The sequence below is a fragment of the Balaenoptera musculus genome, chromosome 3, assembly GCF_009873245.2.
Source record: "Balaenoptera musculus isolate JJ_BM4_2016_0621 chromosome 3, mBalMus1.pri.v3, whole genome shotgun sequence".
NCBI lineage: Eukaryota > Metazoa > Chordata > Mammalia > Artiodactyla > Balaenopteridae > Balaenoptera > Balaenoptera musculus.
The window spans coordinates 135,154,310-135,177,204 of record NC_045787.1 but is presented as its reverse complement, the minus strand read 5'-3'; the positions used below and the strand labels follow the sequence as shown (position 1 = coordinate 135,177,204).

Below are 22,895 nucleotides of genomic sequence, written 5' to 3'. Positions count from 1 at the left end.
TACCCTAAAGAGGAGACATGGGCTGATTCATTTATCCCCACCCTTGCTGTAGACCCCTTTCCCTGGGCTTCCTGTTGCTCTAAGGACAAAATAGCAAAATCTTTAAGATGGCTTATAATGTCTACTCTCAGCTCCTGGGTGAGTCTCCCTTGATATAAAGCTCTCATAGCTTCCTCTCCCATAAGAGTCAACATCCGGCTGCTGCTGTTTGTTGGTGCTGTGCCTGCCTTAGGCTCCACGAAGGCAGATCCTCTCTAGGTCTACCTTTTTCTAGCTCAGGGCTTCTTAAACTGTAATGTACATATGAATCACCTGGGATCTTGCTAAAAAGCAGATTCTGATCCAGTAGGTCTGCAATCAGGTTGGAGAGTCTGCATTCGTGATAGGCTCTTGGGAGATGGTGGAGCTCATTCATGGTCTACAGGCCACATTTTGAGTAATGAGGTGCTAGCTCACTGCCTGGCATCCAGTAGACCCAGCACAAAATGACTGAATGGGATGAAATGGGTTAAAATATGATATGGGTAAGTGTGTCAATGACCAAACCGGGCTTAGCTTTAAGGACAACTTGTCCTTACCTTACCTTAAAGGTAAGGCATTGGGCATTACCTTAAATTAAGGCCAAGTGACTTTATTCCCTTGGCTGGCCCTGAGGGATCCTCGTGGCACAGAACATTGGGCAGGACCCCACACGGTCTCTGGTTGCCATGGCATGTTGGATTAATGTCCCTTTGGTCCTCAATCTTTGTTGTATATCTATTTCTCTAAGAACTATGCTAGATGCTGGGGGAGATACAAAGATGAACCAGACCCCATTTCTGCCTTCAGGGAGCTGGATCATCTGACTTAAAATTCAGCCGCACACACGTTTAGATTATGCCCTCAGGCAGAGGAGCTAAGAGAAATGTATTCACTGATGTAGTCATTTATTCAGGCAGAATTACTTATTGGGCAACTGCAATGTGCCAGGTACCGTATATACTGGTGAGTAAGATAGGGGTGGTGCCTACTTTCTGGCATTTAAAAATCTAATGTGCGTGTGGGAAGGAGGGAGGGAGAGGGGAAGGAGGGAGGGAGAGGGGAAGGAGAGAGTGAGAGAAGGAGAGGGAGAGAGAGGGAGGGAGAGAGAAGGGACACACACATAAAGTGATATAAATTACAAATTGCAATGTGTGCTTTGAAGGAAAGGAACAAGGTATAGTGCTAGACAATGCCCAAAGCTTCCTGCAGAAAGATGCAGCCAAGGGGGAGATGCAGCATAGGAGACTGCAGCCTGGGGAGGGCCCTGAACTTGAAGGAAAGGCTGGGGAGGCCAAAGTCTGGTGGGTGAAGGGAGGACAGCGGGAGGTGGGGCAGATCACACTGTGGTCAGTTCATTCACCTGTCAGAATGGCTATTGTCAGAAAGGCAAGAAACAACAAGTGTCAGCAAGGATGTGGAGAAAAGCGAGCCCTCGTGCACTGCTGGGAATGTAAAATGGTGCAGTCACTATGGAAAACAGTATGAAGTTTCCTCAAAAAACGAAAAATTGAACTACCATACATCCAGTAATTCCACTTCTGGGAATTTATCTAAAGAAAACGAACACACTAATTTGAAAAGATACATGTACACCCCGGGCTTCCCTGGTGGCACAGTGGTTAAGAATCCGCCTGCTAATGCAGGGGACATAGGTTCGAGTCCTGGTCCAGGAAGATCCCACATGCCGCGGAGCAACTAAGCCCGTGTGCCACAACTACTGAGCCTGCGCTCTAGAGCCCGCGAGCCACAGCTCCTGAGCCCACTTGCCACAACTACTGAAGCCTGTGGGCCTAGAACCTGTGCTCCGCAACAAGAGGAGCCACTGCAATGAGAAGCCCGCGCACCACAAAGAAGAGTAGCCCCCGCGAACCGCAACTGGAGAAAGCCTGCGCGCAGCAACAAAGACCCAACACAGCCAAAAATAAATAAAATACATAAATTTATAAAAAAAAAAAAAAAGATACATGGACCCCAATGTTCATAGAAGTCTTCTTTACAACAGCCAAGCCATAGAAGCAACCTAAGTGTCCATCAGTAGATGAATGGATAAGGAAGATGTGGTATATATACAATGGAATACTACTCAACCATAAAAAGAATGAAATTCTGCCATTTGCAGCAACATGGATGGACCTAGAAGGTATTATGTAAGTAAAATAAGTCAGACAGACAGAGCCAAATACTGTATGATTTCACTTAAATGTGGAATCTAAAAACCAAAATAAAGCAGAAACAGACTCCCAGATACAGAGAACTGGTGGTTGCCAGAGAGGAGGGGGCCAGAGGACGGATGAAATAGGTGAAGGGGATTAAGAGACACACATTCCCAGCTATAAAATAAATAAGTCACGGGGAGGAAATGCACAGCATAAGGAATATAGTCAATAGCATTGTATATGATGATGGATGGTAACTGGTCTTATTGGGGTGATCATTTCATAATGTATAAAAACATTCAATCACTATGTACCTGAAACAAATACAATATTATATGTTAATTATAACTCAATTAAAAAACCCCCCAGACTCCCTAGAAACCAAAGTGCAAGGAGAGGCCATGACTGCAGACAGGTGCAGGGGCCGGCGTTTTGGAGAGCTTCCTGAATGCCTCTTCCCCAGCATTACCTGCAGGACGTTTACATTTTGTGTGGACACTGGCCCTGCCCTTCATCAGGTGATGGTGGTGGAGGGGCAGGCATCTGAGGGGAGGCTTCCAGCTCTCTCCGCTGGGCAGGGAGGCTGCGGGCATGGTGGGATTCCGGGGTCTACGCAGGCTGAAGGAGGGGAGACAAGTCGTGCTGGGCCGCCACCTGGTCACCTGCAGGAAGTGCTTTGTGGATGAGTGGCATGGAGGGAAGCTGGGAGGCAGAAGCTGGATGAATGAGCAGGGCTGCTGGGGAGGCGCTGGTCCAGAGAGCATCTCTGCTAGAGGGAGACTGATTAACCCCAGGGGAGGGAGCAGCCTGAAGGAGTCTGGCCTCAGCCTGGCAGCGCTCTCTCACCCTCTTCCGCTGCTCGTTCTCTGACTCTCTCTCGTTTGTTTGCTACAATTACTTAACAAACTTAAGGCATCTAAGATGAAACCCAGAACAAAACACCGAAACCCCAAGTCTCCTTGCTGGGGTCTTTTTAGAAGACCCTGTGGCAAGCACATCGGAGGGTGGGCCTATGGCTTGGGCTTGCTGTGTGGCTTGAGGTACGTTACTCAACCTCACAGACAGCACAATGACAAGGCCAATAACAAAACCAAGACAAAATTCACCGGCATTAGCTGAGGTGTACACGCCAGTGCTTTGGGAGAAAGACTCTGGTCTGTTATCTCCTTTAATCCTCTGGCGTTGGGGGGTGTATTTTGCTGGGTTATTTTTGTCCATTTTGTTGGCAAGAACACTGAGGCGCAGAGAGGTATAAGCAGTAAGCTCAGGAGCCGGGATCTAAATGCAGATCTGTTGGACTCCAGAGCCCGAGAAGTCAGCCCTATTTTGCTTCACCTCTCCATTTTGTGTCTCTTATTTTCACTTTTGGCTCTCTCAGCCCAAGAGGATATGCTCTACTCTGTAACTGATTTGCTAACCCTCACTAGAATGTAAGCTGCACGAAGCAGGGGGTTTTGCCAGTTTTGCTTCCTGCTGTATCCCAGAGCATAGTATGCTCAGCTCAGCTCATGGTAGGGCCTCAAATATTTGTTGAATGAATGAATGAATGTGGTGAAAGGCTGTTCACAGGACCTTGGATTAAAAAGACAAAAACCTACAGTGGTGTCAAGGAGTACCCTTGGCCTGGCCTAGCTCCATCTGCAGGGCAGGCCGTGCTCCACAAATGCATGCATTTGCTAAACAGTTGAATAAATGCACAAATGACCACTGGGATTCAGGGATGCTGACAGCATCCTCATCTGACACAGGGAAGTTCAGGACCCTGGAGGATGGGCAACATGACACAGATGATTCTAGAGCCTCTGGAGCCCACCATGCCAGTCGCCCTGGGCTCCAGCCTGGCTCTGGTTAGGACTATGCTGATTACATCGGCCTCTCTCCCTGCTTAAAATCCTTCCCTGTCTTCCACTGCTTGTTGGAGAAGGGCTACCCAACTCTTGCTCAAATCCTGCAAAGCTTTCGGTGGTCTGTCCTGTATCAGTCAGGATTCTCCAGAGAAACAGACCAACAGGGAATATGAATATATTACATATACACATATATTAATACACACACATATGTAGAGAGAGAGAGAGAGAGAGAGAGATGAAGAGAGAATTTATTCTAAGGAAGGTCAGGCAGGCAGACTTGAAATTCAAGCAGCATTTTTATGTTACAGTCAGGAGGCAGAATTCCCTCTTTTCCAGGAAACCTCAGTTTTTTGTTCTTAAGGTCTTCAACGGATTTTATGACGCCCACTTCCACCTTAGAAAGGGTGATCTCCTTTACTTCAAAAGCCAACTGACTGTAGATGTTGATGCATCTACAAAGTACCTTCACGGCAACATCTAGCTCATGTTTGCCCAAACAACTGGGCACCACAGCGTGGCGGAGTTGACACACAAAATTAACCCTTGCAGTCCCTGCCTGCCTTCACCTTACAGCAAACTCTCCCTTGACCTCTGGTTCCACCTCCACTGACCTTACCCCTCCTCGAACGCCCCACGCTCCGCCTGGTGCGGGGGCAGGTCTTTGCACCCGCTGGTCCCTCTTCTCCCTCCTTGTTACCTCACATAGATGCTCTGGCCTCCGCTTGAGCTTCGTTTCCCTGATACCATCCCCCGCACCCCCTGGGGACACCCTTTGTGTGAATTTGTGATGATGGGGCAGAACCATGTCTGTTTTGCTCACTAGAGCATCCCTGTACACTAGCGGGCAACAGTAGATGCTCAGGAAACATCGTCTATGTGATGAAGACCCCAGAACTCCCCAGGTGCTGTTGCACTTGGCACTGCGGAGCCTAGTGGGAGCTGCGAGGGAGCTGTTTTAAGTGCAGAATGTCCCTGGCGACCTGGCATCGAGGCTCAGAGGATGCGGAATCAAAAGGTTTCACTTCAGAAATGCAGACGCGGTGGTGTGGGAAAACGCTCTTTGTAGGAAGCCCTTCATGAACACTCTGAACTCCAACGTTGCCTCTAGCCTGCAGCCCAGGCCCCTGAGGGACCCTTTCAGAAGACTGCACTCTTGCCCTGCCAGCCTTAGAACTACTAGAGCATTTCGAGCAGGTCAACCTTTACGTTGATCTGCATTTAAATGCTCTGTTTCAGCCCCAGCGCAAGCACAGGAGGACACGTCTGCCTCGCATGAAAATCCGTGGATGGACCTAGAGTCTGTCATACAGAGTGAAGTAAGTCAGAAAGAGAAAAACAAATACAGTATGCTAACACATATATATGGAATCTAAGGGGAAAAAAAAAAAAGGTCATGAAGAACCTAGGGGTAAGACGGGAATAAAGACACAGACTTACTAGAGAATGGACTTGAGGATATGGGAAGGGGGAAGGGTAAGCTGTGACAAAGTGAGAGAGTGGCATGGACATATATACACTACCAAATGTAAAATAGATAGCTAGTGGGAAGCAGGCGCATAGCACAGGGAGATCAGCTCGGTGGTTTGTGACCAGCTAGAGGGGTGGGATAGGGAGGGTGGGAGGGAGGGAGACGCAAGAGGGAAGAGATATGGGAACATATGTATATGTATAACTGATTCACTTTGTTATAAAGCAGAAACTAACACACCATTGTAAAGCAATTATACTCCAATAAAGACGTTAAAAAAAAAAATCCACATGGAGCGTTGAATGGATTGTTCCCCATTTCTGTTTCGAGCTTTGTGGTGCTGACGAGGGCCACACAAAGAATTCTTGGACCTACTGAATGGTGAAGGAGGAGGAGGGCAGCCCCCTTCCAGGAGCCCCAACTCCAAGCCAGGAGTCCGACTGGGGGCCTGGGGTGATGCACGGGCAACTCCAGAGTCAGGCAGCTGAGCCTCAAATTCAGGCTCCACTAGCTAATAGCTGTGTGACCTTGGGCAAATTAATTACCCTCTCTGAGCTTCTGTTTCCTCATCTGTAAAATGAGGTTGATAATAATCACCACCTTGAAGTGATTATGAAGATTAGATGGGACTTTCTGTGGAAAGCCTTGGAGCAGTGTCTGGCTCTAATACCTTTGAATTATTCAATACAGTTTGAATATATATATATATATATACATATGTATATACTTAACCTCTCTGAGCTTGTATTTCATCTGTTTATATGCGCAGATATATTCATACATATACGTACACACACATACACACATACATCTACCCACCCCTTCTCAGTGAATTAAACTTAATTTTGTTTTGTAAGTTGGCAGCTCTGCCTGAGATAACTAATGATGCCAAGGGAGCTGGAAAGCCAGTGTTGGAAACACTGAATCTGGACTCAGCCAGTGTCCCTGAACAATAGACCTCCAAGCCCCAGTTTTCTGGGCCTGCCAGCTTTCACTTTCTCTGGCATCTCTTTTCTTGCCTCCCTCTGCTCTCCCCAGATACTCCCTCTCCCCTCCAGGAGATGGTTTGGGAACAGGGGTGAGGGCTGCCCTCCTTGGCGGGCTCTGGAACCCACGTCTGGCAGAGGGAAGCACCATCATTTCCAAAGCAGGAAATCAGGTCTCCTCCCAAAGCTCTGAAGTTTACCTTATAATTACGGCCAATTATCTTTGTCGTTTCAATCTCTGTTTCGTGAGCTTTGGGGAAAAGCGTCCGAGGGCCTGTTTTCACGGCATTTTCTTCTCTTTGACACGTGACACTTGGCACTCAATTAGCCCAGGAAGGAGGCATGTACCTGGGTCATTTCCTGCAGTCCCCACCCCAAGCCCAGCCCAGCCCAGCCCACCAGGGAAAGGGCGTGGAGCTCACCACACTGCTTCTCATGCACATCTCTGAGGGCACGGCCCCAGCCCAAACCCAGGGCTGACACAGACTTTTCAGTGACTATCCCGACTTTCCTTCTTTCCCTTGGGCTGGCAGCCCTGGTTACAGCCTCGCTGAGTGTCAGGAGACTCCGGGAGCTGTAACACACACCCAGGAACCTCTCAGCCGTTCTAGACCAGAGCGTGGTCAGCTTCCACCCCATGAGGCACCGGCAGAGCCAGAGGGCGCGTGCTAAGCTGGCCCAGGGGAGGGGGTGTGCCTGGGGTCCGGGCAGAGAGGGCCAGAGTGAGAGGTGGCCGGTGGCGTGGCCTGGCCGGGCTCTCTGGGTTTCCGCCAGCCCCTCTCCTGGCTCTGCCCCCTCCCAGCACGCGGCCTCAGCTTGGGCAGCCTCCCTCCCTTCCCGTCCTCCTCTCCTTGCCCTTTAGATTCCAGCTCCACCCCCGCCTCCCTCCCCAGAGCAGCTTTCTCCAATCTTCACATCGAAGTCAAATCTCCCTACTTTCGGATGTCATAGCAACCTTGATTCCTCTTCTTTGTAGCGCTTTTCACGGCTGTCATGTCACATGTGCCTCTGAGATGATCGAGTGAATGTCAACCTCCCCCATTAAACCGTGAGCCCACGCGTGGAGGGGTCATGCCTGTTTTGTGTACCACTGTCTCTCCAGTGTTAGCAGGGTACCTGACGCAAGTGGCAGGCACCCAACAAATATGTGTCGAGCGAACGAATGGGAGGCTGAACGGGGCTCGCGTGCCTGTGCGTGTGTGGGGCTCACCGGGCCGCAGCTGCGCTGCTCCTGCGACCTTCCCGAGAGGCCTCCCTGCCTGTGGGACGCTCTGAGCTTCCCCGGGGGCAGAAATAACGTTCTGTCCACAAGAGTAAGAGCCCTTCAGGAAGAGAAGGGCCTCTCTTTCATTTAACCTCGAGCTTCTGGGGCAGGAGGAACCCCTGAGGAGTTAGTGTCAGGAGCTTGGGCTATGCAATAAGAAGGCTCTTGGGTGGAGAGTGAGCAGAACCCAGAACTAAGATCTCATCTGTAAAATGGGTGTTTTTAAGGTAGAACAGGATCATATTTGTAGAAGTGCTTGGTAAGCCATAGTGCCTCTGGGCCCATGTTTTGACGATTATCCTGTGCTGTTTCTGGTGTCAGACTGAGGGACTATGGGGGAATCTAGAAGGCAGGGTGCAGAGCAGGGGACTGGGGGTGACAGAGGAAACGAGACAACAGCCCTCCCACTTGTATTCTGGATACTCGTCACCTGCCAGGCAGAGGCTTGGGGAGGGGAGCTTCCTGTCCCCGCGTGCAAGCTGCTGCCTGACCCCCGCGGAGGCTCTGACACCACCTTGCTGGGACCCATTCAGGTAGGGCATCCTCAGGCTGTCTTGCTTGCAGGGGTGAAGTGTGACGGATGCCGGTAGTGGCGGGATTACGGGGTGTCGGTGGTGGGGGGGGGGTACTTACAGCTCCGTCACGTCCTTGGGGATGCCTTTGGGGAGGGTGCGGAGCCCCTTGTTGCTGCATCGCACCACCGTCTCCACGCAGGTGCACTGCTCGGGGCAGCGCGGGCCCAGCTGGCAGCTGCTCTCATCATTGCCTGTGGAGAGCCGGGGAGTGAGCATGGCGCAGGTGAGCGAGGCCCATTCCCCGACCCAGCTGCCTGCAGGAAAGGGAAGCCCTCCGCTTCGAGCCAGAACTGGGAATGAGGAGCTTGCTGGTCTTATCCGTGGTTGGAAGGGGAAGAAGATGCACCTGGGTTGGGGAACAGGGCTGCCCATCTTCTACCACATTTAACATAAAACAAAGACGCTAAAAACTTGATTAACCAGGTGTTAGATATATAAGAGGTTACTGTTAACCAGGTCTGGATAAGCCAAATTGACTGAAGGAGTGGTCAGGGTAGGGGCAGGGCCCTATCTACTCCCCTCCTTCTCCTCCCTCTCTCCACACCTTCCACTATACAATCCCTCTGGCGTGATCAATGTGTCCCCAGCCCTCATTATACCTTAACCTCAGTTAATCTACAAACCAGTTCATCCGTCTCTAGATAACCTAAAGTTGACCAAGTAAAAATTGTACTGGCTTGAATTTATGCAAACAAATATGCCCTCTGGAATCCTGACACTCAAAAGCCTTGAATCTTCAGGTATTCGTACTGCCTAGCCAGTGACAGGAATTTCCCAGAAGCTCATCTTGAAGTCTGTCTCTCATGAGCACATACTCTCAGCCTCATGATGATGCAGGCAGGAAAACTTCGGCCCAGGGCTCCCATGTACAGTTGTGTAGGTAGCGTACTGCACAAGGGTGCTCCACCATCTAATGAGTGCCAACCTCACTGTGGATACGGCAGATTAAGATATTTGGTACAACAGTGTCTTCACAGATGGCTGTAAAGTATCTTGTTTTAACAAAAGCAGTATATTATGACAGATTTCTGACTGATGGAGGTCAAATGTCTTTAGAAAGAGGCACCTGTTCTTAATTTGCAGGACAGAGCCATGTGGGCTAGAAGCAGGCCTGCAGAGCCCTTCAGAGCTCGGGCTGCATGCTGAGGGCAGAGGAGAATCAGATCTCGGGGGGTCCTGACCTGCAGTTACCGCCTGCCCGCACCTCTTTTCTCTTGTAGCTCCCTTGTCTTCCCAGGTGTTGCTCCCCTGCCCCGCCCCCAGCCTTCTTACCTTCACAGGTGAAGTCCTGGATGGCCACGTCCTGGATGGGAATCTCCTTGAGGAAGAAGGGCTTCTGGCACCGGGGGTTCCCACTTACGATTCGCCTCTTCCTCAACCACTTGCCGAGCCAGGCCAGGTGACAGTTGCAGTTGAAGGGGTTGGACAGGAGGTTTCTGGGAGGAGAGAAGGGCCCTCTCTGAATGGTTAGCCTCTACCCTTGTCCCGTGGGAGCTGGTCCTGGGATCCAGGTCTGCAAGCCTAGAGCCTGGCTCTCCAGGCAGGTCTGCTTCCGGTTCAGGGGAAGGAGAAAGGACGAAGGAGGTAGAAGGTCTGGGAAAAGGAAGGCAGACTCTCTTCTAAAACCCGGAGGCAGTCTTTGCAAGGGTCTCATTCCAGACCTCCGCGGATGGATATGACGTGGTCTCCACCATGCCCTCCTTTGTTTGATGAGCTCCAGCTGTGTGAACTGCCTCAATTCCTCCGCAGAGATTTTCTTACACTTAGAGCCTTCGTGTGTGCTGCTCCTCCCGCCGGGGATGAATTCCTCTACGGTGTACCTGGCTGGCCCCTCCTCTTCCTTCAGCCCTCAGCTTAAATGACCCCTCCTCAGAGAAGCCCCTCGTCTCAAGGGAAATGAAAAGTTCTGCCCTGTCCCGTTCTCCCCCCTCATCCCCCTTCATTTCCTTCACAGCATCCATCCGAGCTGGTAACGCCTCCCTCTTTGGACTCTCAATTCCCGGAGGGGAGGGGAGGGACCAGGTCTGTCTGTCCTGCTCTGTGTCTCCAGGAACTAGCAGGACATCGGCATAGGCACTTTGTACGAATCTGTCAGATGCAGTGATGGGACCGATGGAGGGACGAGGGCAGCTATCACTTTCTGAGGGTTTCCTAGAGGACAGGAACCGGGGCCGAGCGCTTTACAAATCCATTTTCTCATTCAGACTTGTCACAGCAACCCTAGGAAGGAGGGGACAGTATTCTCATCTCACAAATGAGGAATGTAAAACTTAGGGAGGTTACAGAAGAGGGCTGGAGAGCCCTTGAGGGGCTGCGGTTTGACATGGCAATTAAGGGCTTGGGAGTCAGTCCTTCCTGGGGTTGATTCTGGCTCTGACGCTCAGTAGCTGTGAGAAGGTGGGCAAGTTCCTTCCCCTGTCGGAGCTGGTTCCCTTCATGCTTTGTGACTCTAGCCCTCTCGGCATCTTTTGTGTCTTTGGATTCCCAGTGCAGAGGCATCCAGGAGGGATGAGAAGTGGGCTGAGATAAACCAACCCACCCGTGCTAGTTCCTAACCCACTGTCCTCTATCTTCACGTCACTCATTCATTCAACTCATCCACTTATTCCACCATTATATAATGGGCCAGGCTTAGTGCCAGGCTCAGGTGTAGGCACTGAGGATAGAGGAGTGAACAAAACAGTCATATATCCCCGTCCTTCATCCTTCTGGAACGTATGCTCCAGCTGATGGGAGGCAGACGATATGTAATTAACAACAAAAAGTATAGTATGTTAGGAAAATGGTCAGTGCTATGGAAAAAATCAGAAGAGCAAGGCTGGAAGAACTGGGGGTGATGGCAGAGGGGTGGGATGGGGCTGAGGCAACTGACATTTGAGCAAAAAATAGAAGGAGGGGAGGGAACCAGCGGGAGGGCTTTCCAGGGAGTGGGAACAGCCAGTGCAAAGTTCTAAGGTGGAAGTGGGCCTGGGGTGTGCGCAGAACAGTGAGGCCAGTGGGGCTGGAATGCAAGGAGGTCTGAGGGACTAGACTGCATGGGGCCTTTAGGACATTCTGTAACTTTGGCTTTGATTGCCAGTGAGGTGGCTGAATGGGAGCATGACCACGGGCAGCAACAGGAGATGCAGCAATAGCCTTTCTCTTCTGTCTTCCAAAGGGTCTTTGGAGAAGGCAAGGGAGGGAAAAATGAACCACCAACTAAGGGTAACAGAGCCACATGGAAATACTATGAGAAACCATAAAAGCTAACATGTGCTGAGTACTTTTTATATCTCAGGCCCCTGCTGTGCATTTTACCAATATTAACAAATTCAGTCCTCATAACAGTCCTATGAGGTGGATTATGAGAAGGGACAATTAAAGCACAGAGAGATGAAGTAACTCTTCCAAGGCACACAGCTAACAAGAGGTAAAGCTAGGATATGGACCCAGAAAATTTGGCTCTAGAGCCCAAAGCTTTCACCATTATTCTAAACAGCCTCCCTTACCAATACAGTGAATATTATGGGCAGAAAAATTCGTCCAGAAAGCTAGATTCTAACTGGTTCTGATACACATTTAAGCAGTCAGTGACATCATTTTAAAACCCCCTGTCACATCATGTCACTGGCCTGCTTAAAAGCTTCTGTGGCTTCCTGATGTGTTTTGGATGAAGACCAAAATGGCCCACGGCAGTCCTGCAGCCTGGCCCTGGTCTCCACTCCAGCCTTGCCCACTCTGTACTATGAGCACATTGGACTTTGCTCAGTCCCGCATATCTGCTCTGCTTCAACCTAGCACAGGGCCTTTGTACATGCTCTTCCCGCTGAAAGAAATACACTTCCTGCTTTCGCAAACAAGCCAACTCCCACTCACCTTCCAGAGCATAGCTCCAGCGTTCCTCGACAAAGCCTATGTTAGGCTTTCATATCACTGTGGACCTCCCTTCTGTGGCAACTCGCTATGCTGTGAGCTCCAGGAAGGAGGGCCCACGTCTGTGAATCCTCAGTAGCAAATGGTGCCTGGCACATGGAGGGAGCCTGCCAAGTGTTTAAGTTGACAGATGGATAGATGACCTTGGGCCAAATATAGTAGGGTGTTGTGAGAGGAGAGGTCTGCAGGAGAGGAGCCCAGAATGAGTGTGCCATTGGTCCAGGGGGACTTACATGGTGGACAGGGAGACAAGCGTGGTGAAGGCTCCGGGGGTGATGGTGGTGATCCGATTGTCGTAGAGGGACAGCAGCCTCACTGAGCTCAGGCCAGCAAAGGTGTCATTGCTCACACAGCTGATCAGGTTACTCCTCAGCATCCTGCAGGGAGAGGGGTGGGGTGAGCAAGCACAGGTGCCATCCTTTCCTTCCTACGGCTGTGCCAGTGTGTGTGTGTGTGTGTGTGTGTGTGTGTGTGTGTGTTTGTGTGTGTGTGTGTGGTGGGATGCTTTTGCCAAATCCAAGCTCAGATCAGTCACATTGCTGAGGTTTGTCCTGTGATAGCTGGGCCTGGGTCCCCACTGGGGCTACCTGTAAATGTGTATGCACATTCTTGGCTGCAGATGCTGTATTTACAGTAGAAGCAGGTGTCATGCATGTGTACGTGTCCATATGTATATTGTATGGTGGTTAGGGTATATATGTATATTTTGGGGAGGAGAGGGAAGAATCAAGATGTGGCTGTGGACATCAGCTTGTGTGTACGTGTGTGTGCTTATATGCACATGCTTGTTTGTGTATGTGTTTATCCACATGTTGCATGTGTGTCTATATGCCGTTTTCATGTACATGTGTAATGTCTATGTGTACATGTGTGAGTGTGTGCCTGTTTCTGGTATGAATCTATACCTGTGTATACGTTAGGGCTAGTGTCTTTTAGTGTGTGTGTGTGTGTGTGTGTGTGTGTGTGTGTGTTGCGGGGTGCTTAGCATGCTAAGTTCTTTCCCATCCAGGGCTGGGAAATGTCTAATGTCTCTCCGGCTCCAGGATTCAGCAGGCCAGGCCGGCGCCCAGGCCCAGTCCGCTGCCCGCCAGCCCTCACGGCCCCTCTGATGCCCCTGCTCTCCCATCTCCCTCCCTCTGGCCTTGGCCCGGGCCCTGGGAACTCACAAGGTCTTGAGGCCGCTGAGGCCACGGAACATGCGCCCATGCACTGTTTCCAGCTGGTTCCCTGTCAGCATCAGCTCCTGCAGGCTGGCCGCTCCGTCAAAGGCACCCTCTCTCACCTCCTTGATCTTATTGTTACTCAAGTTTCTGGAAGGAGGGGACAGAAGAGGTCAGGACGCAGGGAGGGAATGGCTTCCATGCTGAAGATGTTTGGTCTTCAGCACCTGTGCCTCAGGAAGCAGGGAGCCCAGCCCCCCATGGGGTGGATGGGTGGGCTACCTGTGTGAAACAGACTGTGTAGCATTTGAAGTCTTTCAGTACAGTTCTCTTTTCAATGCCCTGGGGACTGGCAGATTTCAAATGGTTCTCAAACTTATTTTCTCTCTTCCACAGATACTCTCACTAAGTAGTGATTCCCAAGAGGAGAGCAGGAGGAAAATACAAAACATGCCTGCTCCCTGCGGGGTGAGGCATTTGTAGAACCTTCGGCTCTTTCACCATTTGAGATCCCTGATATAAATGGACCCTTTCTAGTTACTACAGTTTGGGCACTTATTATGTACTAGGCACCATGTGAGGGGTTTGACCAACAGAATCACATCAAATCCTCAAAACAATGCCCATCACATGGGCATCATTTTTATCATTGTCCTGTTTTATGGATGAGGTGGCTGAGGCTCAGAGAGACTAAGTAACTTGCCCACAGTCACACAGCGGATAGCACTGGGGTCGGAGACCATGCTTTCGGGCACGTAGAAAAGCCTCCAGTGAACCACTTTTCCCACGTGAATGTTCCTTGGACGATGTGGATGCCCATCGCTTCTATTACTGCTCTGCAGAATTCAGGGCTTGGGACACTGTGTTTTCCTAAGTGGGCTCGGTCCTATCAAGTCTCGGTGCTGCCATTTCCAATACTGCCCTCGAGCTCTGAGAGCGGGCTCTTCCCTCCGACGCCCAGCCACGACGCGGCAGGCTGCATGGGAGACCTGAGCAGCAAGCGCGTCCCGCAGAACTATAGATGCTGAGAGCGGCAGGGGGTCTCCACAGACCACCCAAATGTTCAGGCCTGAAAGGTAGCCCCAGCTGGCTGGCTGGAGCAGAAAGTGATGGAGTTACAAAAGCTGAGGGAAGAATCCAGCTTCCCCAGCAAACATCCTGGGGGGGGGGGGCCTTGTTCTGTGAACAGGAGACCCGTAGGTGGAGACACAGCTGCTAACTGGCTGAGCACCCTGAGCTTGTTAGAACTGAGGGCTCAGGAGAGATGGACCAGCTGGCCCATTGTACTGCTGGACATACTGAGGCCCAGGGAGGGGAGGCCACTGCTCCTGGTCACAGAGCACTGAAAGGGACAGAGCACTCCATGAGTCCCTGGTACTACTGCTTCTCTCAAGTGCCCTCCTTGTGGAGCTCTGGCCTGACTCACAGCACCCCTGGGGGCGAAGCCTCCTATAGGGATGGTTCAGAGCCAGTAAAGTTCAACTGGGCACCCAAGGGCTCGATATAGGTTGCCTGCCTGCCCTCTTCCCGAATAGGGACTGGGTCTGCGGGGGTGGCAATGCCCACACCTGTGGGCAGGTGTGGAGGAAACAGTTCCCACCCTCACATTGTCTGCTCCCTCTGTGCTCCTGGTCATGGCCTTCCTCGCCTCCCTCCTTCCATCCTGCTGAGAAAACAGGTGCAAATACTCCTCAGAATCCCTCCCCTGAGACCTGACAGAGCTGGGAGATTCTCAAACTGGATTTCTGCTCCCTGCCTGACTCTCCTGCAACTCAGCCGGTCTTCTTATAAATCCTGGTAGCCCTGGTCCACGAGAACTCGGAAATGAAGGTAATACACAGGGGAGACTGCAAATTACCCCCAAGTTCGACATGGGAGGCGAGAGAAAGACTTTCCCAGCAGCTATAACTCATCCAAATGCTGGAGCTTCTCCTCCAGCTCTAGAGAGTTAGGCTTCTTGGGGAACTGAAGTACATGGGGTGGGCAATGAAGATGAGTTACAGCAGCTAGGAAGTGGGAGGTTCCCATTTCCTGACATCTTTTTCTTTAACTGAGCAGAATCAACATCACATTACTGTAAGGTTTGCGAACTGGAGTTCCTCGGGCTGGGAGAATGGAAAACATAAGGAGAGTGAAAAAAGGGGATAGAATTTTCCAGAAGACCAGGCTGCTGCTCTCTCTCCATCCATCAAAGCACCACACAAAACTGCAGGCAGCTTGGGCGGGAGGACAGAGAGAGAGCAGCTTCGGGCAAGTGCTCCAGACACAAAACCAGTGCGTCAGGGTTTTGTAAGAGCTCCATCTTATTCTCAGAGCAGTATCTTCCTGAAGATGCCCCAGATCCCAGGAAACCTCCAAACGCAAAACTAAGGGCACTGAGCCTCTCTCCCTTTTTGTCTCTGCAGACCCACCTGAAGGATTACTGCTTCATCATGGCTTTGACTCCAGTGAGGATGGGGATCTCACACCTGAAAGGACCCAGCCTCAGAAACTCCCACCCCAGGCCAGGGTTGGTTCAGAGTGGTCCACGGCAGGACAAACCCAATGCTTGGCCACACTGCCTCGGCAAACTGCTGGGTGTACCTTTCAGAACCTGTACTCATTCTTCCTAAGAAACACCAAGGCCCCTGTAGGCTGGGGGATTCATCTCTGGAAAGCCTGAGTCTGAGGAGGCAAGCCTGGACTTCTTCTAGGTCTCTGTCTCTTCAGGTTTGTAGGACAGCCCATAAACTCTGGCAACAGAGAAGCATCTGTCATCCTGTTTAAAAGTCCAGTCCTCAGTGGAAATACAGTTGGGAGAGAGCTAAGTGGAGTTTTCTGGAAGCCGAGGCTACCGGGTCAAGATTGAGGAGCACACTGGCACCCTGTCAGGTCGGGGAGGTCCTGGCTACCTCCTTATGGACCTCTCCGGCCTCTGGAGGTGGAAATTCTACTTCAAGCTGGGGTTACAAGCTCAAACGTCCACAAGGTCCAGGCAGGTGACCTAAAATTGGAAGCAAGCCCAGTGGGGACGGCAGTGATCAGGAAAGCACATGCCCCAGCTAGGGGACAGCCGCTCCTCAGCTCAACTCAACTGGAGCCGCTTGGGAACATGGGCTCAGTTTTGCCAGATCCTCTGATTTTCCCAAAGGTGCTAGAAATCCACATTTATTTTTCTGTGGAAACTCTTGATTTTTAAAAGAGGGCAACTACTTCTTATTAAGAACACAACCATCATGGACCTGGAATCTGTCATACAGAGTGAAGTAAGTCAGAAAGAGAAAAACAAATACCGTATGCTAACACATATATACGGAATCTAAAAAAAAAAAAAAAATGGTTCTGAAGAACCTAGAGGCAGGACAGGAATAAAGATGCAGACGTAGAGAATGGACTTGAAGACACGGGGAGGGGGAAGGGTAAGCTGGGACGAAGTGAGAGAGTGGCATGGACATATATACACTACCAAATGTAAAACAGATAGCTAGTGGGAAGCAGCCGCATAGCACAGGGAAATCAGCTCGGTGCTTTGTGACCACCTAGAGGGGTGGGATAGGGAGGGTGGGGGGGAGATGCAAGAGGGAGGGGATATGGGGATATATGTATACGTAGAGCTGATTCACTTTGTTATACAGCAGAAACTAACACACCATTGTAAAGCAATTATACTCCAATAAAGATGTTTAAAAAAACCCAAAAAAAACACAACCACCACCACCAAATCCACCCATGGGATTTGATTTTGGCTAGAGGGGTGCTAGGTTTCAGCTTCTGCTTGAGATGCTCCTTCAGTGTAAGAAATGATCTGAAAGTTTGCCCGAGAAGAGGCCGTGACCCCACTCTGAATGGGAGGTCACTTGAAAAGCCACCTTGAGTTACCACAGTCCTAATAACCTTTGTGGGGAACAGCTCACATCTTTTTTTGCATCCCTCAGTGATACTTATGAAATCTCATTATTCCCACATGACAGGAAAGGGCACAGAGGTTCAGAACAGTCTGGAAAGGCACCGCGGAGTCCAAACTCCTGGCTGTGTGTCCACTCTCCTCTGCCTCCGTGCCCTGTCGGGGTGCTGCCGTCCAGACTGTAACCTTATGGCCCTGGCTCCACAGTCCCTGAGGAAGCTGAGCAGCCTCAGTCACGGCACAGCTGGCTTTAACCACTCTGATGGGCAGAATTCCAGCTGACCCATCACCTCTCGGGAGTGGAGGGGTGGTGATGGGTCCTAGCAAATAAGGACTGTTTACTTAACAAGAGTCGCCATCAAGTTATTTTAAATAAGTGGTTGCAGCTGGGGGTCTCTGGGACCAGATCTGCCCTACTGGGACGTGTGCTTGGTTGGCTGACACTATATGTATATGGATTTAGGCACACACACGTGCACACACATGCGTTCACTGCCTTTAGATAGTGCGTGCGTTCCCCAGCTACTCTGCACTGTCACCACTCCTGGCTTGATTTTTAAACTTGGACAGGTTACTTTCTGTGTTTCAGCTTCCTCATTTGTAAAATGAAGCAATCTCAAAGCTGTTTTGTTTTTCTTGGTGAGGGGTAAGTGCTTGAATATCAGCAGAGTCTGGCACACAGAGTAAAGTGTTTAGTAACTGTTAGTCGCCGTTATTATTATTGCTGCCTTGCACCCATTCCCTTTGCACAGGGCGTCCTGAAAGCATTTGAGTTGGTAACTCCTGTTTTAAATGTATAGCCATCGGCTCTGGGTCACGTGACCCAGATGTCCTCTTTCTGTCTTCCAGCACCTTCTCACCGCAGTCCCATGGACAGAGGCCATGTCTTTCCCCTTATCTCTTATACTTACTTCTGATCCTCATCACACCTTACAAGGAAGGTGGACTTGTTTCTATTATGAAAGGCCCAGAAAGGCTAAGGGCATTCCTAGGGTCACACAGCAGGCGGGGGGCAGAGCTGAACTCAGAACAAATGCCGGCCTGCCTGTTCTTCTGCCATACCTGGATTTCCGGCTGCTCCCGTGAAGGGAATATTTGGCAGCTCTGACCTTCCTTCCAGCACGGCAGATGCTGGGAGGAACTTAGTGACGTCTGCCCCTTTTGGTGAGGACTCGGCCTACATTTTGCCACAGTCCACACCACTCCCTTTTGTGGCTTGGATGCTGGGGCTGGGAGTTGGCTGCAACTTATCATTGCATTTGTGCTGTTGTTTTTGTTGGTGTACGGAAACAGTTCTTCATACTCAGGTCCCTGTCAAAACTAGGAAGATGAAAGACTCAGAGTGCTTGAGTTTCACCTAAAATGGGAGAGCGCATATTTCTTCATGGAAGCAAAGACTACTTGATCCTGTTTACTGTGCAAATATGCACTTGGCCAGCTTTACTTGTTTTAATACATGCCTTATCTCCATGTGCATGTAAACTTGTTCTGAGGTTTAAAAAAGTATGCATTTTCAGGGGTTGAATTTAAAAGCACATCTTCTGGCAGGTGATGGGTGATGTCTGTGCTGGGTTCCTGAAGCTAGAGGTGGGCTTGACCACTCGGACAGCCATGAACCTCACCAGGACCCACGTGTGTCCTCCCTCTACTGCCCCCTCAGTTACAGTGCTCTCCACTGATCCCAGTTACAGAGTTGTCGCTGAGGCCATGGCCAAGGTGGCAACTGCGGGCAGGGAGGGAGGGAGAAATCCTGAATAGCACTGATGCGATCCAGATGCTGCCCAGGGCAGGGGAAGGTCTCTCTCCTTCTTGCCTGCAAGGGACTGATGGGTGGAAGAGTGGAGAGCAAAATAAAATAAGGGTTACCATTAATTCTCATTATTCATCGTGGTTAAGCTCTACAAAGTCACTGGGCAAGATGAATTAGTGAATGCTGAACCACTGCTGCGAGGGGCGCCTCTGGTCACCATTTTCATTAACCGATCAATACCTAACCTTGTTTGATGCATGTTTCTGTTTAAAGACATCTTATTGAATATATATTGTTGATTTATTTACATTGCACTCACAGCCAACAGCACCATAACTCTTGCCTGAACAAAGCTCATGTAACACGTATTTTCTCCGTAAGGCACATCACAGCCTTCTATGCTTACGATCACTAGACAGCCCTCCAGTGCTAAGCTACGGGGCCATTTTAAACAGTGAAATCACCCACAAAAGCACAAACATGCAAAAAAAGAAATGTGGCACTAAATATACTGTGGATTGGACACTTGTTTACAGTCTGGGAGCTGAAACAAGAAATCAGAGCGTGGCCTTTTTCTATTTCAGCTGGGGACATGCACGTCGGGGGACTCAAATTTTTTGCTGCCCTGTCTATGTATATGAATGACCATGAAAGCACTGCGCGTATTGATTCTGAGATTACAAATAAATGTTAGTGAGTAAGCGAATCAGCAAATACAGGGTCTATGAATAATGAGGCTTGACCGTTCTCCTTTGTTCCAGAGGCAGACTCAAACTCTGGGGCTGGGAGATGTGGAGGATGGGGTGGGAGTGGGGAGCAGGGTCAAGGAGAAGGGAATTAGATGGCAAAGAGCCCCCTGTTCATGCTGGTACCTCTGCTGGCACACCTGGGAAGGGAAGGGGAGGGGGAAGCAAGGCCAGCTGTGCACCAGTGTGATTGCAGATGAAGGAGGTGAGGCAGCTGTGGCGTCTCCGCTCCAGTGTGTCTCAACCATGTGGAGGCCTTTAGGGTCCATCTAAAAACAGACCTTCTGACTGTTAACCTCATAAAAATTACTAAGTGATGTGCACCCTAGATCCCCATGTCCCGTTGCTGGTCCTCACCTGAGTCCCTCCGAACACCCACTGGGGTAGACATTGGGCGTGGGGTGGAGGATGCGGGTGAGCAAGGATGGGGTGAGGGTCAGGGATGGTGCAAAGTGCATGCTCTGCCTCTGTACGGCCCTGCCTTAGTGTCTTGCTTCCCAGGACGTGCCCATAGCAGGGGTCAGGAGGAGACTGAGAGGGGCTGGAGTGGAGGAAGAGGGAGTCACCCGTGCCCTGGCGTTCTGCTCCAGTCTGCCAAATTCCTGAGACTGACTTACATTTTCCGCAGGTTGGGCAACTTCTTGAAGATACCAGTGGCCTCTAGAACAGATATCTCATTGTCGTTCAGTCGGCTACACGGGAAGCAAGCAGATGAGGTGGTGGGTTAGCTGTGGATGGGACACCTCCTCCATCGGTCCCCCATCCCCCCGTGGCTTCAGCGGAATTGTCACCTGGACCTCACTCCGTCCAGGTCAATAGCACCATAGAAACCCTCCGTGTGCCCCATCAGCATGGGGGGCCCAGCAGCGAGAGGAGGGGTGTGAGAAGGGGCCAGAAAGGAGAGGAAGACCCTCTGCCGAAGGTGTATTCAACTTTTTGAACGCTCAGCACTTAACAATCAAGTGCCCATGATTTGCCTTCATTTTGTAGGGGTACCAATGACCACTTAAACCCCCAGGGAGGTTTCCCCAGGTTCTTCCAACTCTCCAAGCCACTCAGGTCTTTCCTGACCACATCCCTCTGCTAAGGGCAGCTCAGGGACTCCACGCCCAACACTCATATAAGCTCAGAGAGAGCAGGAGAAAGTCAAAGATAATAATAATAATAATAATAGTAATAATAATAATAAAGACCACCATCATTTATGCAGGGCTTAGTCCATGCCAGGATTCAAGATAAAGTCTGTGCTTGCATCCTCTTACCTAATCTTTGTAACCCCCGTAGGAGGTAGGTATCAACACCTCCATTCTATAGCTCAGAATCTGATACTCAGATCTGAGAAGCAACTTGCCCAACCTCAGGAAAACTGGAGAAGACAGGAGTCAGGCCCAGTTCCGTCACCCCCCCATGCTGTAACTTTGAGCTCTGCCACTTCTGGATAAACCAACATGCCTCTTTATTAGCATGGATAACCAGAGGCTCAGATATACCTGATCGTTCTAGCTGTTTTTTCACTTTAGGACAGTCATTTATGCACTATCCATCTTTCCGGTTATGTTGTAAGCTTCCTAAGGGCTAGGAGGGGTGGTCTGCTTTGTTCACCAGGGAGAAGGGTGGGCCTGGCACAGTGCTTGGCTCGCAGCAGGTGTTCAGAAAATCTTTGTATCAGTAGAATGAATGAGCTGTCTTTATTTGTGAGCAAGCTGTCCCCCGAGGATGCTTGGGGGAGTCTGCCCTCGTCCCGGGACGCAAGGGACACCAAGGAGCACCCAGGTGACTGAGCCAGGAGGGGCCCACCTCTAGGAGCCCACACCCACCCTGGCTGGCTCAGGGAGACTGGGCGTGGGGACGTGCAGGGGCTCCCGCCTGGGCAGCACTCACAGGTCGGTGACGTATTCGGGGAGGTGGCTTGGGACACGGGCCAGCTTCTGGTTGGAGCAGTCCACGATGGTGCCCTCGCAGCGGCACCTGTCCGGGCACACGAGGTCCATGAAGCAGTCACTGCTGAACCTGCTGTGGTAATCCTCCGAGCCTGGGGGGGCGCCAAAGAGGGGGCGTCAGTGGCAGCCGGTCCGGCATGGGGCGAGGTTGTGGGCACTGGAGGTGGGGAGACACGGGGCGGGGGGATGGCCCAGTGACAGAGGCAGCATTGTCCTCATTTTTTGGCCACCTTGCTCTGCCTTCCCCGCCCCCAGCCTCCAGGCTGCTTGCTCTCCCTTTGGTCTTTGTCATTCGTCACTTTCCATCTAATGCCGCAAGCTCCGTGGGCTCTTAAGCTTCTGTGGGTCGTGGACCTTTTTGAGGTCCCTGTACAGAATTTGGTCTACGATTTACGGGGGGTACTTAGTCCCTGATGCCCATGATCCATGGACCCTCTAAATATTCATGAGAATCCAAATGAAGAGATTTTGATGGGGTTTTGATGGGAGCTATGCCAGGGGTGGGAATGAGGTCAGGGAAGAGGGTCATAAACTCAGTTGTCTTCAGGGACAAAGCAGGTAATGAAACGATAAAGGGGGCCCAGCACATGGCAATCAATACACTTGACACCTGGTTTCATGACTGGGAAGCAATCATGAGAGTTGGGGTCCTGGGGAATTCAAGCCCACTGCCTTAACGTTTGGGAATTTGGCTCAGGGTTGCCTGATAATTCTTTTAAAAAATTATTGGTGATGAATTCAAATGTAAAACACTGTAAAGGCAAGTACAACTCTTGTGAGGGTTAGATGTACCTGCTGCCTTTGAGAGGAAGCTCTGTTTAACTACAGTGAAAAGCCAGTTCCAATGAGCTAAAAGTAGTTGGAGCTAAGATTAATTTTTGAAATTGAATTTTTCTGGAGGTTACATACACAGTAATGGTAACAGGGCCAACGATGTGCTGTCTTGAGAGATGCCCTGGGGAGCCGCTTTAATGATCAGAAATGATCCCCTGGCACCTGGGCGAACCTCTGTGAGACCACAAATCTTGCCCGAAATAAAAGGGAAGCTCTGGTTCTCCTATCAGACATGAGCCAGTTGATGGGGGTCGGGTCTCTTTTATTTTCCCCTTCAGTGGTTCATCAGCACAATGCCAGGCACAAGAGCTTGGCTCACACTTGTCCAGTGCATAAATGGGGTGTCCTTA

At 50.6% G+C, this 22,895-nt stretch overlaps 1 protein-coding gene across 3 annotated transcripts in view; it reads right to left on the bottom strand.

Annotated features, from left to right (window-relative positions):
• The window catches only part of SLIT3 (slit guidance ligand 3), a 618,363-nt gene that overhangs the window by 70,309 nt on the left and 525,159 nt on the right, over positions 1 to 22,895 (bottom strand). For all 3 annotated transcript variants that reach the window (XM_036848363.1, XM_036848365.1, XM_036848366.1), the window contains 6 exons: positions 21,653 to 21,803; positions 20,389 to 20,463; positions 13,399 to 13,542; positions 12,466 to 12,609; positions 9,593 to 9,756; positions 8,379 to 8,511 (listed from right to left, as the gene is read on the bottom strand). In XM_036848363.1, the coding sequence (XP_036704258.1) occupies positions 8,379 to 8,511; positions 9,593 to 9,756; positions 12,466 to 12,609; positions 13,399 to 13,542; positions 20,389 to 20,463; positions 21,653 to 21,803 (811 nt within the window). The remainder of the gene's footprint in view (positions 1 to 8,378; positions 8,512 to 9,592; positions 9,757 to 12,465; positions 12,610 to 13,398; positions 13,543 to 20,388; positions 20,464 to 21,652; positions 21,804 to 22,895) is intronic.